We start from the raw sequence: 16630 nt of genomic DNA, 5'->3' as shown, positions 1-16630 counted from the left end.
TGATTGGAGAGGAGAGTTTCACGCTGGAGAACAGCCAATCCGACACACAGCTGGGGGCCAAACAAAGCCTTCTCCAGGATGATTAGGCAGAGGCAATAATGTGTGTTCATGTGTGTGTGTAAGAACTGAGTGGGATGCAGCATAGACAGAAATATCAGCCGCAACAGAGAGAGATTGCTGTTTCAATAAGTCAGACTCAGTTTTCCCTTTAATAGACTTTATTAAAGATCTTTTTAGAGATGGTATGATTCTGTTAAAGTGCCGACTGAAAACCTCCTGGGAAACATTCCCTTACAGCTGGCTTCATCAAAATCCAGACTGGTCACGTACAGGAGTCATTGGCCACATACAGCACACAGATTACCTTAAATATGATTTATGCAATTGTGCCATTCACATAGTGGTCCCTAGTTACCATAAATACTTTATTTATAACATAACTCTTATATACTGCCATAGTACACATCCATTTACAATGGAAGAAAGAAAGGTCAACATTGTGCAAAGACACAAACAGGAACTCTTTATACAAGATATTCCATTGAGCTCCCATCACACTGAGAATACAGGTAATATGTATTACAATTAATATACTATATTACAGTAAATGCATTAGGATTCAGACGGATACAACAATCCTTTCTTCCCAGTCTCTAGAGGAGAGTACATTCTCACATCCTTGTGCTTCTTGCTAAAATAAAAGACCGGCATGACTGCCAGAGGAGTGTATAGACTTAATTCTTAATCTCATCAGAAGGCCAATAAATCATCTCAAAACATTCATTCAAAGAGACTCACAATCACAGAAAGAAACACACTATAGAAATTGCATCGCAGTCGAGGCTCAATAGGTAACATTTTACAAACACCTATAATCTATAAGAAGTTATATATGAAGGACAATGGATTGCTCTGTTCCCGGTTCTCTTTCTTTGGCTGACAAAATCACTAAAAATAAACCTTACTCAAGTTCCTGTGATTACATTTACAAATGTATTACAATGTAATACACATAAAGATACATTTACAGTAAAATACCTGAATCTGCAAACAGTGGAAATGCAATAAATATTTGTTTTTATATAATCAAATATTAGTATTTGAACTATGTTATAAACACATATGGGTATAACATGATTGCATGAAACAGACAACGAGCCAGCGTTTTACTAGTTCAAAGTCGTCACAGACTTGGGATAGCTGTAGACATTTTAAATCTTAATCTTAAAACCTCTACGAGGGAAAATATTTGCAGACTGTAAATCAGTTGCTCATCTAAATCCTCTCAGTTTTACACACTTGGTATCTACGGTGTGCACATTAGGTCATAATAAGCTTATTTTTAACACAGTGCTAGCCTAAAATACATGACAGGGTACACTCAGTGTGCCACATGCACACCTGCACACACACTGCTTCGGGGAATTGGACACTGCTTTAGGACAAATAGGTCGGTGCACTGAGATTAAATATACTGTATGTACAGCCGAAAGCACCAGTGATTCAATTTTGTGTAGTAAACGTATGATACAGAGGAATAATTTCATGATACTTTGTTATATTTTGATCTGTGCTTTTTCTCCCTTTCAGTGTTTGATCACATTCTCACACACACATTCAGGCACAGACAGGCAGACACTGAGAGACAAACTACATCGGACAAGAAACTAGATTACACACACACATTACGAGATTTCACAGCACACACATACATTAGAGTGTGGTTGTTGTACCTGGAGCCTTCAGATACTTCTATATATTTTGTCTAGAGGAGGAACAATGTGGGACAGAACAAGTAAGAAAACTTGAAGTCTCTCTCATTGCTAGTTTCTCTTCAGTTGGGGGAACAGTCAGAATGCTGCAGGCGAAGGTAGACCAGATAGAAAACGTGTCCTTTCATGACTCTGTCTGCAGCACTGTGAATGTTTCACCTCATTGGCATTTGCCTTAAAAATACAATAGATAAAAGAGCATAAGTGCAGCTCTGAAGAGCAGCGATGGCTGAGAGGTCTACAGGTCATTACCCAGCCTCTCAATCTCATCAATGAGGAAGTCGATGTCAGACTGGGTGGCCGCGGGGTTGGAGATGACCATACGGAAGAAGTTGACTTTATTACCCTGAGGCTGGTAGCCCACCATGGTGGAGCCTGACTCCATCATCATGGCCTTGATCTTTGGTGCCACCTGGTGGAGTGAAGAAATGACAAATCAGAGCCTTTGCATTTTGGAAAGGGAGCCTGAATAACGCTCATAGGTGGAATTAATAAAAAGGAAGGATAAATATGAAAGCTGATGGGCGGAAATGTCTGAAATTGATAGACTAAGTGGTGTCTTACCCTGTGGAGTTTTTCTCTCCGCTCATCACCATCTGGCATGCCTCTCAGGCTGGGTGGGACGTACCAGAAGCAAACGTTGGTGTGCTGGGGCTGCAGAGACAAATAAACACAGTTTATACACACACGCACAAAATGAAAGGAAAGAAGGATGGAGGCAAAGGAAAGCAAGCAAGGGAAATATTGTGACAGATCATTTAAACTAACAGTCTGTACATTTGTTTTTTGTCAGTTAGTTAACACGAAAAAGAGTGATGCATTTTAGATGTGGTATGCACATACAGTATGCTTGTAAGATTGTTTTCTATCATGCCAATACAGCTTATGAAACCAAAAAGATGAAGATAATATCAACATTGACAGAGTAGAAAATTAGAGAGGCTCACCACTCCATCAAACACCATCTGATATCCCTCCCTGTTCTTGATCTTGTTGTACAGGTACTGAGACAGATCCAAGCACTTGTCAATGTGCTGCTCAAACCCAATGGTGCCCTGCAGGGAAGAAGAGTCGGTACAAGTGTTGTGATAAAACCATGACATTTCCTATTGGCTTGAACAACTTAAAGAACGACATGTATGTGTGAATCTGTCTGTATCTGTTTTACCTTGGCCTTCCACATGAGCCAGAACTTAAAGATGTCGACATGACGGCCACACTGGATGGCTTTGTCCCCAGTGTCGTAGGTGACGTCGTACTGTTTGTCTGGTTGGAACAGGTAGCCGGCACACATGGAGTTACAGCCTGCCAGGATTCCCTACAGATACACATAGAGTACATACACTGTTAATCTATGAATGTTAGCAATATGTAGAACTTTCACAGACTGCTGGTACTATGAAAAGTTAGATGATTATGGACATGTGATGTATGTATTGATAGATTTGACTCCTGTCTTTTTAAAAAGTGTGTACTGTACCTTCTCTCTGACCAGGATTGCAGAGCACTGTAGAGGCACGCCCATCATCTTGTGAGGGTTCCATGTGACGGAGTTGGCCCTGCAAAGTTCAATATATGTGTCAAAACGCAGGTGTCGTTTCACCAAACATTTCCTTTAAATAATAACACAGAGCCATCCGTCTGTTCTCATGTACTTACCTCTCAATTCCATTAAGCTTATGGCGATGCTTCCTGGACATCAGCAGTCCACCACCCCACGCTCCCTGAGGAGACAAGACTGCACTGTCACAGAAAGGTACACAGGCAAGGACGCAGTATTACTACTGCTACTACTAACAAAATACCATGTGAACTACTCACATCAACGTGGAGCCACAAGTTGTACTTCTCACAGATGTCAGCAATCTCATTAATTGGATCGAACGCACCATAGACAGTTGAGCCACCTGTGGCGTTCACAAACAACGGCACGTAACCCTGCAGAATCAACACACATGACACTTAGAGATACTGAAAACACAGTAAGAGACAAAACAAAGCAAATAAAAGAAAAGGGAAATGTAAAAAATACACTTACCTTCTGTTTAGCGTCAATTATCTTTGCCTCCAGATCTGCAGGAATTACTCTCCCCCTGAAAGAGTGTGAAGCAGGAAATCATGTCTCATACTTATAATATCTTCTAATATAATATTAACATACAGTATTTTAACATTTACTGTATTGACTGTGGCTTTACATTCCTACAATGAATCTCCTACCTCTCATCTGTGCTTAGCAGAATCACATTATCAGTACCAAAGCCCAGAGCGGCTCCAGCCTTCTTTATGGAGTAGTGGCTCTGTAGGGACACACATTAGGTAAACATTATAGAAATGAATAAGAAATAAGTAATAAATTCAAAGAGAATGGAGCTTTTGTGAAATAGCTGCTACTTTGGCTTCAGCTTGCTGTCATGTTTTCAACTGTTCAAGTCTTTATAGACAGAAGTAGATGTAATAAAATCAAAAAGACTCCATAAAAATAGCCATTGCCCTGATTCAAACAGACCTACTGATTATTACTGGACTTGGTCAATGGCCTCAATCTACAGCCAGTGAAGCATAGCACCTCCTTTATTAGAATATCTAAAATGGTGTGTATGTGCATGTGTTCACGGTCACATACATGTTCAGATGTGAAAAGGACAAGGCGGGGAGCGGCAGACATGCCCTTGGTCTTGACCTCAGGGAAATATTTGTAACGTGCGATCATCACACTGTACATGTTGGAGATAGCGCCCCCTGTTGAGCAGAAACACACACATCAGCACCCTGGATTGCGGTATGCACACAGATGTAGTGTTATTAGTTATGTAATAATAATTTGTTACTATCCAATATGGATAACACACACTTTACTTGTATATTATGGATACTTCTCATTATAAACTAACCTGGTGAGAAGAGGCCATCTCCCTCTCCACCAGGCCAGCCAATCATCTCTCTCATTTTCTTCAGAGTCAGCTGCTCCATCAAAACAAACACTGGAGCGATCTCATAGGTGAACCTGTCAATCATATCAAAAAGATTATAAATACAGTACGTCAGCATGTCATTCAGCATCATTGTAACAAAAAAAGAAGAAAAGACAGTTTGATTCTTGCACCTGCAGAATATCTAAAACACACACACAGACCAATTGGTTTTTCATCAGCTCTACTATAATTCCATCCACAGAGCACAAACTGGAGCTTGTGCTGACTGGGTTAATTAAAAAGTGTCTGATAGGAGTCAGGCAGCAAACATTCATATTCAAATGCCTTCTAAAATCACTCAGTGGTTTAATTAAAGCACACAAAGCTGTGATGGCTATCTGTCAATCCTGCCAATCTCAGTGGCGGGGCTGAATGGGGCTGATTTGATGGCTGAGAGAACTTGAATGTGTGTTTGAGAAAGATAACGGCGTGTGTTGATCATGAAATTCAGAAATTGAAGAAGAAACTATGGTTATTCATTTCACCTTTTCATTAAATGAAAGAAAAAGAAAAGACAACATCGTCAAAACACATAAAGAATCGCCAAAAAATTGAGACAGAAAACATCTTTTAAAACACTCTGGCTGTGTGTCTGACCCCTCCTTTATCTAACAAGAGACCAAATGACAGGGACGAAACTCCTGAAGAGGCTGAAGTAGGTTAAATGTGTCACAGAAAGCCGAACGCTTTTGCTTTCTTTGCTAACTGACAGCCCATCTCACCGCCTCCTACACACACCCTTAGGACTGATCCTTGTTTATCCTGTTTCTAATGAGGCCAGTTACACAACTCTCCTCCACTTCTATCAACCACCACCATTACCATCTATAACATCGCCTCTCCTCTTCGATTACTCTTTGTTTTCTTCACAAGTAGGTATCTAAATCGGGATTGAAGCGTTTCATAGTTTAGGTAAGGAGGAGGAGAGATACAGGCTGTGAGAAGAGGGGGCTGTAGGGAAACAATACACTAAAGGAAACTGACAGGGGACAACAATAAAGAGGAGGGGGTGGTATGGAAGAAGAGGGAGGGAAGTGCAGAGAAAAGAGAAAGGATAACAAAGCAAAAAGAAGTGCCTAAAATATAAGCAGTAAAGAACAGGAAGGGAAGACATGGTAAAGGACAAAGAGAAATGGAATGAAAAACAAAAGGATGACAAAAAAAGAGGACAAAGAGACACATTTCTTGTGTAATTATCCCTGGTGAGATCTAGCCCATGGAATGGATTTGATTGGAACATTAGCTTGCAGTTGATAGACCAGCCCAGATTATGACTGCTGGGTTTCGGCTATGGCAGCATTATGAACAGCCGCAACAAAGGATGGCATTACAAAGAAGACAAAATGTCTCACTGTGTAGCCCCTCACTGGCCTGATTTACAGTGTTTCTTTGAAATATTGGAATAAAGGTGCACACAAAAATTTAATATCCTGGATGTCTCATTTTCATTTTCTCTTAAAATATATTCCAGCCACAGCAGACAAGGGACAGAACCAGTGCACCTTTTTAAAATTCTCCTTCTCTCCGTGAGTCATTTCAAGCTGTAATGACAATAATGGTGATCATTATCACAATCAGAGCCAATCATTGGTCTTTTCAGGGTGAAAATTACCCCTCAGTCACCTGCCTGTCTCCAGGGACAGCCCCTAAATGCCCTTATTATCGTCATCAAGGGCACTCAATGTGTGTTTGAATGTGTGTGTATGTGAGTCTCTATGCGACTAACCCTCTGACCCCCCAACCACACTCTCCTCTCAGCCCCCCCAAAGCACCACTGAGTCAGTCTGTATCCACAGGGACAATAGAGCCAGAATGAGCGCTCCACAGGGAGCTGCAGCAGCCAGTTTCCACAGTGTGACAGGGTTCTCTGTGCAGCCGTAGGACATTGTGTGTCAGTGTGGGGCCCAGCTGGCCTATCTGCTAAGACCAGCTCACAATGAGCCTGCAGTCAATGGACTGGAAACCCTAGCTGCTGTATCTGGGACAGCCAGAGCTGGTGTGTGTATGTGTGTGTGTGAGGACTGGTGTGTGTCTGTGTCATTACGAAAGTGTGCAGGAGCGTGTGTGCGAGTGTATGAATTCAATAGCCCTGTCTCTTGGGGCATTCTTCCAACCAGGAGATGAGATGGGAAAGTTTTTCCTAAGAGGGGGTGGTTTCCTGAGCTAATGTTTTGAGAAATTGTGTATATTAAGTGTCTCAATTTTCCTTGGGCTTTTGGTTTATTGTCCTTACATTGATCTTTCATTTAGGAGCCAGCCATGGAAAAAAGATAGAGGACACAATAGTTAGAGAATAGGGAACGCTCAATTTGTGATTATGGAGTGGAGTGTATTGTCCTCTACCCACTATTTATCTTTGTGCAGGTCCTGCTGTCTTTGCAGCTACATGTCAGTTTGGACTATGAAAATTTTAGGGACTGATTCTGCTTTTGAATCTGTGTTCAATTGCTGTTGTAATTGTGTCAATTTTCCAGCCTTCTTTTTGTAACTCAATCATGTCATTTTTGTTGTCATGTCTTGATTTTTACCTTGTATATATAAAAATACAGCAGAAACAATTTGTTGATTAATCTGTTAGTCAGTTGACAGAAAAGTAACTGTAAATAAACATAATAATCGATTAATCATTAACATATTTTTTCAAGTCAAAAGGCCAAATAGCTTCTTGATTGTGATTTTCTTATTTTTTTGTTTTATGTGATTGAAATTGAGTAAATTTGATTATGTCACCTCAGGATTTAGGAAACTGTGATGGGCATTTTTCTTTATTTTCTGACATTTTATAGACGAAACAATTAATCAAGAAAATAATTTCCAGGCTAATTGATTAAAAAAATAATCAGTAGTTGCAGCCCTACATAAAAGTGTTGTACATTTTCTCTGTTTAGACCTTAAAGCCAATCTTAATACTGTTATGCTGTGAATTGGCATTAAAATATGATTTGTAAATTTCCATAGTGCATAGCTGTATCAATGATTAATTTTGAGGAAACATCTTAAAATGACAGATTTAATCCTCTGAGAAAGAATTGACAAAGCTGGAAATGTGAAGCTGGTTGGTTTTCTTTCAGCAAAGATGTGCATGTTTATTCTTTATTCTGACATTGTACAGTCGTATTAGTGTGATGTTTCTCATTCTATTCCAACGATCATGTTACAGAGTTACAGCTTATTTACAATGTGTGTGTGTGTACATGTGTGTGTCTGTGTTGAGAGTGTGTGTGATGTTGATGTGGTTCATGCCCTTTATCAGACAGGACCACCATGTAACTGTGACCTGAGATCAATATGCAATCTAACCACCCCTGGGGCTGAGCTGACTGCGATATACAGTACAGCACAGTGGCAGCCTACAGTCTGTCAATACACAGTCTCTACAGGACAAACCAAACACTTTATATAACTGCCCTCAGAGGCTGCTTTGAGTGTTGGTAGAGTGAGCTGAGGGGAACTCCATAAGCACTCCCACCATGCCTCCATATGATAATGACTGGGGGTTATTTCCAGTGGCCTACAAACAGGAAGTGTCTATCATGCTTTCATGACATGTAGAGGTGTTTCCCCTGTATAGATAATGTGTCATGCACAAGCACACAAGCAAAGATAGCAGCATATGACTTACATGTTGGTGTTAGCAGTGGAAGTAAGCCACTCTCCGGCCAGACCGATGATGTCCAGACCAGAAGACAACTGGTTGAAGAAGCGTGGGTGACCTGAGAGAGAAACATACAGACTAAATGGCGTTCATGTGACTTTGCTGCCTCTAGGACAGGAATCATGCATCACAAGAGAAAACAATAAGTTCAGCCACTGGTATGTTTGAATTGTCCTGAGGACGTTCTGAAGCTCTGACTGTGAAAATAATACACAAAACAAAATATAAGAACCTATTCTTCACTTCAGTGTTCACGTTCATTCAGATTTCATATTGTATTTCCCTGCTCAACCATGAAACCTAAGGGATCTGACATAACAATGTTCAGTGTGCCATAATTACGTTGGTAACAAGGCTATATGACATCTATTTAGAGTCTAAGGTGCTTGCACACACAGTCACCGTCAATGGAGCCCAAATGCATATAAAAACCATGATAATGTGGCAGTATATGGCTTACATAGTAATTAATTCTAAAATAAAATATCAAATAAGAAAAAAAAATCTGTTTTTTATTGTGGTTACTTTAAACAAACTGACAGTGCTGATAACAGAAAGGGGACAGAAAGCAAAGAGCCGCTGTATGTTTCAGCACCGCGGACAGCTCCTCACAAAATTCATTGACGTTCTTTTTTTTAAAAATTTTTTTTTTTTTTTTTGGTACAAACACCACGTATCCGTATGAAAAACAGGGCTGAGTTGTAGACACAGTGGGAAACTGTGTGATTTATAAAACCCACGGGACAGTTTGAGCGTTGTCGTTTTTAACAGCTTGAAACAGCCCGTGTTAGGATCCCCTCAGGCGACACTTGCTTTAATAAGTCGAGGGGAGAGAAAAGGAGGATGTCAACGGAATTACCAGGGGACAATAAACAACGCAGTCATCGCGACAGGCTGTACACTATCTGACAAAACACCTTCTTAAATGGTTTGTATTGAATTCACCTCTGTGTAGGCTTGGAAAAATGTTGGTATTAATTTACGTCGAAGTGACAAAGTGGACGCTTTTTTTTGAAGATACATTATGGTACAAAAAATACAGCAAAACATCAGCGCTTAAGTTATTATAGGAATAGTATTGGAGATATAATAATCATATTTGGAGTCACGGTTAGGCTACATCTATACTAAAGAGTAAATGGTTCATTGCATTTTATCCTCACACGTTTCACTGTCATTTTGATATTTATTATGAATTATTCAAAAGACCACAAATCAAGTCAGCTTTCTAAATCATATTCCTAACTCATCCTAGGTGACCCCGAGATTTTTCTTTCTTTCTTTTTATTTTTTCCAGATTCTAGGCTACATCTTTATGTTGAAGGTGTGCTTGGCCTACCTGTCCGGACGCCATATTTGAGCGTGTCCCTGCAGTCCACCAGGATCTGCTCCAGGGACTCGGGCTGGTCGGACAGCTCCAGGTTGAAGCCCTCCATGCCCTCCAGGAGCTGGTGAGGGTGGTGGAAGTCCAGCACCTTGGTGGAGCGGTCGAAAGTCTTCTTGACGTAGTTAGTGAGGATGTCGACCACCTCCAACAAAAACTGCAGGGTCGGTTCTTCTCCATTTTTGGCTGGCAGCAAGTCTAAAGAAGGACGTATACGGGTTTAAATAGTGGGCCTTTGGTTACATAAGCCTCCTTCTCGAATCTAAAAATGACAGGAAAATGTAATAATTTTCACATAAACCAACCGTATGACCCAACCTAACATCATCAGTGAGTCACATTTTTTTAAAGAGGGCTTTAATTCATAATTGTACCTTCTCCTAGCAATGAATAACCATTGTTGAGTGAGAACATCCCACAGAAGTAACATTAAGCCTCATTTATTAAAGCAAAATATGGTGTAACAAGTTTCTGTTCTGATTTTCAAGGGAAGATGTTGCAAAATAGCCCAAACCAACAAATATGTGTCACTATCAAACCCCCAACCCTGATAGCATACTGGCCTTATTAAGGCTAACTTTAGTTGACGTGCTAATAAAGTTGACTTTTATTGGATGTATAGGCTAACGTTCACACAGCTATTTATCAAGCAAAGAAATGTAAGAAGAAAGAAATAGCAATAATAAAAACAAGTCGAGTGTTGGTTTTCTTTGAGGCCTGTAACAATTTAATCAGAACAAAGACGTCAACATTTAATATGAAGTAATGTGACCATAACGTACAGCTCTGCTAAAGCTTGTAAATGTTTGAGTAATACGTAATTTTGACGTAGCTGGGTTTAGTGGAATAGCGGCTAATGTCCTCACCTCTGGCGAACAGGTTGGAGAAGTCGGTCTCGGTGCGGCGGAAGCGCGCGTCCCTGTCGCTGTTGTCGCACGAGAGCAGGTTCTTCTGGCCCGCGAGCCTCCCCTTCTCCTCCAGACTGTTGTTCTTCTGCAGGAACCCTAGGGTGTTACACGGCGGAGGGCAGCAGTTATCACCAAACATCTCCATCCCGCACACACAGAGAAAAAAAAAACGACCAAAACAAAAATTAAAATAAATAAATAAATAAAAAGAAAGAGAGAAAAATAGATGTCCAGGTAATCAGCGTCTATGTAGTTATGTGGTAAGGCAGCGTTTCAAAAATATCTCTAAAATCAGTTCCAACAAACAAACTGAATTCTTTCATCACGAATGCCTTTCTGGTGGAGGCCAAGCCTATATAGGCCCTACACACACACAAGGAAGGGGGACCACCAGTGTGTGTGTGTGTGTGTGTGTGTGTGTGTGTGTGTGTGTGTGTGTGTGTTTGGTGGCCACCCCACCCTGTGTTGTGACATCACAAGCACACCCCGGGTCAGGAAGCACCCAGTCCCTCTTGTCCTCACAGACTGGCAGGACAGCCCCGCGGTGACAACCCATACAGCCAATAAATACACACCCCCCTGTAAGGAGGGGTTAATGACGGATGCACAGAGCCCTCCAGCAGTCTACTTCTCCAATATAGTCCTGTGTGTTTTTGAACTCCATGATTCACCCGCTTCCAACGTTATCGCAGGCCCATAATGTGCGGGCCTAATTGTGCGCAAAACACCTTAAGTCACACAGCCTTGTTATCTGTAAGCATATAAATTAAGCTATCTCATATTTTTCAGTGGAAAAAAATGTGGTGCTCATTAAATCTTCAGTGACATATTCATAATCAATATTTGAGAGCCTCTAACTTCCATAGCATCCACATAGAAATATATCAAGCTCTAAGTCCATTAAAATGTCATTTAGACCAATATAAATCCACTGGTCAATTTCTCATTCACAGAATATAGGTTATATCAAACTAATTCGATCCTTTGGTCTTAATTGATTTTTGCTATAACAAACAGGCCAATAGCATCCGGTTTGGATGGATTATATCTACATGGCGTTCATTTATCTCTGCATAGCTGCAAGAAAAACTTATCCACAAATTTAAATCCCTGAAAGAAACAAATTCTTTCAAATGATGGCGAAATAAACACGCCTTCATTGCAACGTCATATCCGCTTTTCTCCACTCTAGATTCAAGAGGCTATTAGTGAGACTGACAGTAAGGCTACACTAATTGCCATTCACATAAATATGACTCAAGAAATATCTGAATTGCAAATAAATTACTTTATTTGTTACAGGTTATTTTCTAAGAGACATTCTGTGCTGTATAACCTGATTTCCAGACATGTCTGGATGATTTTCTCTCTTGCTGGAGAAATGGAAAAGACACGGGGGGGTTCAGGGGCGGTCAGGGGGGCTCTCATCATCAGACCTACAGGCTAATGTCCACTGACCTTTAGAAGATGGAAACACGCTGTGACAGTCGTGGATGGCCCTGCTCTAACAGCCTTTATCATGGCCTATTTCAGAAGGCCCCGAAATGGGTAGGGGGAAAAAACAGCGACCCTATGGTTAACACTTCAATGAAATACAGAGACAAAACTGCACAGCACAGCCCCAATAGGAACATTATTACATGTCAAAATCTGGCTCTTCTCAAATGACAAGATGTCAAAATTGTGGGAGTGACGTGCATGTGACGATTTATGCGCCCTCCCTCCCCCTCCACCCAGAAAAATAAACTTACCACAAATCTTCATCCCCAGTTTCCGTGTGCATCCGTGCATCCACGCATATTCGTAGGCTAAAACAGAATTGAACGTTTGAGTTTTTGAAGTGAAGGCCGCGGACACAACGAGAATGGACGGATGATGGATATATAAGCTGGTGGAAGCACAGTGAGCACAGTGGAAGCGTGATGCGCACCGCACCTGGCCGGGTGTGTGACTCTTAGATAGAGGGGGGTGTATTAGTGAAGGGTGTTCTGGTATGTTCATGCATTTTAAAGCATTGAACAAAGCATAGTTTAACTTAACATGGTGGTTGTTGTGCCTTTGTTGATCAAGAATTAACCCACTTTTTTTTATTTGCAACAACACACACTGATCATGAGAGGATGAGTCTTATAACATTTCCGATTTAAGTTCAATCAATTGGGACCGACAGTGGCCCGTGCGGCAGATCCACGCCGGCTCACACACACCCAGCCAAGGGGCGGACTGGAATTAACACCCGTGAAATGAGCTCACGGAGGAGGGCAGAAATTAATTGAGTGAAACACAGTATGTGACTGGAGCGAGCTGGTAATGTCTGTGGCCGGGCAGTCTATAGCAGGCTTGATGCAGAAACTTATAGTATAGCGCGTCTCTCTCTCTCTCTCTCTCTCATACATACACTCATGATCGTGCATACACACCCACAGCTTCACACACACACCCGAGCTTGGACATGCGTGAGCAGAGATGAAGTAGAAGCCATAGGGAATAAAATGCAAAGCCACGGGCGAGGCGGCGTACACCTGATGGAAAACTTTCAAAACAAAAACAAGTATTTAAATTTACTGAAGCAGTTTCATTCCGAGAGGAACAGCTCGAGGTGCTGAGGCCAAAGCACACACACACACACACACAAGCGCAAACGCACGCACGCACAGACACCACAAGCCGCCGGGCGTGAGATGGAGCGTGGCAGAGAGATAATGGCAACATATCCAGCAGCAGCATACGAGCAAGTCAGACAAAACAAACATCTTATTTTTAATGGGCTTTTTTTTCTGTATACAAATTCACATTTGAAACAAGTCTGAGAATATTTTGGCAGGTGGAAGTGTTCATTGACAGAATATTGTATTTGATATAAAGATAGAAAATATGCAGCTGAATTGTACACTGGCCCTCAGGAACTGGAGTCTTTTTTTCCTTTTACATTTGGCTGAAGACAAAAACCTGTAATTATTTCCCTGCGTTGCACTGCAGATGGCTGCTCAAGTGCACTTTTAATGGCGTCGATGCACGCGACAAAGGCTTAAAATGATTCATTGGGTTCAGCTACCTTTTCAAAAAAAAAAATACAAGCAAAATATTTCTCCAAGAGTAATTAATACAGCATACAACCGTAAGGGCCTAAAACATTCTGAAAAACAAGATCAGATTAATTATGAGAAATAAATCATTCTACTAAAATGGCTACAAGTAATTTGCGAAATTTGTCAAAAACATTTATAAAAATCAAGATTAAAACCAAGACAACGAAAGCGCTGGTGTAAGTAAAGAAAATAGGAGGAAATATTCAAATCAGGAATACATTTTCGATTTTAAAATGCATATTTATTCTTAAAAAAATGTTGTGAGAAAAATGCTCTTGGATCGTTATACATATCAGTGGTTTAATGGCGCATTATTTCTGCGCCAGGTCCACTGCTCGGTGCGCGCTGCTGATCCGCCAGACAGCGACAGGCAGCTGTGATGGCTCTGTTTTTAACCGGAATGATTAACGACGGAGCCCACACAGCAAATGGCCCGGGCGAGACTCGCTTTTATCAGACAGGGAAGGAGGGGAGAGAGAGACAGAGAGGCAGACAGAGAGGTGTTTGGGGGTGAAATCGTGTTGGCAATACATCGCACTGCAGAAGTGTCTCTGAGCAAGGCACCGAGTCCCTGTCAGCTCCAGAGAGCTGCTCTGTAAGCACAGCCGGAGCGCTCCGGAGAGCCTTAACGAGAATTTACCCTCGAGGATCGATCGAGGACCATGGTGTTATTAACAAGGGGAGGAGTGTGAGGACCTACTTGTGGACGGAGGTCTTAAATTGGCGGAGTTGGGGTCCTGGTCCCCGCCGGTGGCTCTCGGCTCAGACGTGGCCATCAGTCCTCTGTTATCTGATCTTCAACTGGGAAATAATTCAACTGCAAACAAAACGGTCCAAGGTTAGGAGTAGGCTATAAGTCATCCCAGTTTAACAAATAACATTTTAAAATATATATGTGTTTGAAATCATTCTGATCATTTTAATTGGTAGGCCTGGATGCGATCAGAAAATTATGTTTTGCACTGTGCGTCGCCAGGAACCATTTATTCCCGAAGGACAGCTGGGTGGGCGATGGATCAAGTCGCGCAATTTGGAGCGTATTGCACAGGAAGCACAGAGCGCACATCAGGACAAATGTTCGTTGAGATAACATGTATTTAGATACATTCATTTTGGAAATGGTGGGCAATATTTCTTATACTCAATTAGCCATTAAGTATTACTGTATCTGACATCCAGAACACAATGTTAAGGACAGACACACTGTTAAAAGTTGTTGTCATATGAAACAGATTTCTGCTTCGTTGGAGCAAAATTATCATCATTTTCTTCAGATATCAGTGTCGGGCGGAGCGGCACCAGAGCTCAATCTATGAGCTCTGTGTCCATGATTATCCTCAACACTCACAAAAACAGCTGATATTTTCTCAGAAATAAAACATGAAGATTAAAAAAAAATGTCAAGGCTCAGATTGCCACAATTAAGATTAGATATAAGAGGAATTAAATGAATGAATGTCAGAAAAACCTGATAAAATCACCTCAACATTTGAAACAAGGCTGATTTATAAAACAAATATTGATAATATGCAACTGTGATGTCCACATAAATAACCTACGTCATTTACCTATTGACTCAGCAATCGACATTTCAATTAAGTTGAGCTTTGAACAAGCATATCCCACACCGTCATCACTCAATGTCATCACTGTATAAGAAACAGATCGGACAACTAATGACTTCGTTCTGTCACTCATCTGCGGTTAATTACTTTCAAACGACACTATGAATTATAACAAAAATACGATTTTTTTCCCCCCAAAACAAACTTGCGCGCCGTTATGACCTATGAATAAGACAAGCTTATAACAATCACTTGTCTGTCTGTGAAGAAATATGAAGCCCGTCTATATTTACGCGCGATATCAAGGGCGCAGTGGAAATGAAAGGAGGAAGCATCTTACCGGCTCACGGGCGCACAGGTTGTCGAGTCCAGACAAACTATAACTAGATGTTGAAATTACCACCCAAAGGCACGACAAGAAACAGTCCAGTGGAGGCGACGGCGGAATACCAACAGAGCGCACTAATAAAATCCAATCCAGCGGCGCGCAAGTGACCCTTTCTCCCTCAAGAATATTTTTTATGCGTTATTTATATCTCAGGCTTCGGCTGCCTATTGGTCTCTTCACGCAAGCATGAGTCACAGCCTTGCCTCCCTGTGACGACTAATGAAGCTTCTCTGAGTGCGACTGACAGCCACAATCCACTTTAAGAAGCCTAAAAAAGCAAAAGGAAAAACACCAGTATACCCACCCCTCTGTGTGAGTGTGTGTGTGTCTCCAGGTGTGGGTGGGTGTCACAGGATGGAGGATGGAGATTTGAATGTGCAGTACGTTCTGAGTGGATTACATATAAATTGACCTTGGGATGAAAAACACAGTTGGTTTATGGGTGTTATTAACAACCAGATACACATCCAGAATATTTAGTACATGTCTTTATCTTGAGGTCACACGTTGTATTGATTGTTTGAATGGACCTGTGGAAGATCTGGAAGCTGCTTTTCATTGTCTATCAGCCCACAGTCAAGACATTTCTTATAATAAAAAAAAAGCACCAAATGATCCATGATCCATCCATACAGCCATCCGTACAACTACCGACTAATACTCACCTTTATGAGATGCCAACACTGCATGCATCATAATTTTTGCCTGTGACTTGCACCCTTTTTATAACCTTGACCTTATAATAACACTGAGGCATCACAGTGAATCCAGCCTGGCGGGTGTTGACTGGGTGTCCTTACTGTCACGTATGTGTCATGGTCCACTGAGTGAGCAGAGATCAGCCATTATGTTCGTTCAGATGCTTCAAATTATTACAGCCTTTATCAGATGGGT

At 41.3% G+C, this 16630-nt stretch overlaps 1 protein-coding gene across 2 annotated transcripts; it reads right to left on the bottom strand.

Annotated features, from left to right (window-relative positions):
• Positions 1-200: 200 nt before the first annotated feature.
• On the bottom strand, positions 201-15960 carry gad1b (glutamate decarboxylase 1b). 2 transcript variants are annotated; one of them, XM_067605155.1, is made up of 17 exons: positions 15689-15960; positions 14484-14600; positions 12446-12502; positions 10653-10790; positions 9742-9984; positions 8370-8460; positions 4667-4779; positions 4399-4514; positions 3993-4072; positions 3811-3865; positions 3594-3710; positions 3432-3496; positions 3253-3331; positions 2941-3090; positions 2720-2827; positions 2337-2426; positions 201-2184 (listed from the first exon to the last, which is right to left on the bottom strand). In XM_067605155.1, exons 2-17 carry the CDS (start codon positions 14557-14559, stop codon positions 2011-2013), a joined length of 1752 nt encoding a protein of 583 aa, XP_067461256.1. In that variant the 5' UTR covers positions 14560-14600; positions 15689-15960; the 3' UTR covers positions 201-2010. The 2 variants fall into 2 exon arrangements, with proteins under 2 accessions (XP_067461256.1, XP_067461257.1); XM_067605156.1 differs by lacking the exon at positions 12446-12502.
• Between the last annotated feature and the right edge of the window lie 670 nt (positions 15961-16630).

This window comes from Thunnus thynnus, chromosome 12, assembly GCF_963924715.1.
Source record: "Thunnus thynnus chromosome 12, fThuThy2.1, whole genome shotgun sequence".
Taxonomy (NCBI): domain Eukaryota; kingdom Metazoa; phylum Chordata; class Actinopteri; order Scombriformes; family Scombridae; genus Thunnus; species Thunnus thynnus.
The sequence above is the reverse complement of the archived record's forward strand: the minus strand, read 5'-3'. Positions and strand labels throughout refer to the sequence as shown.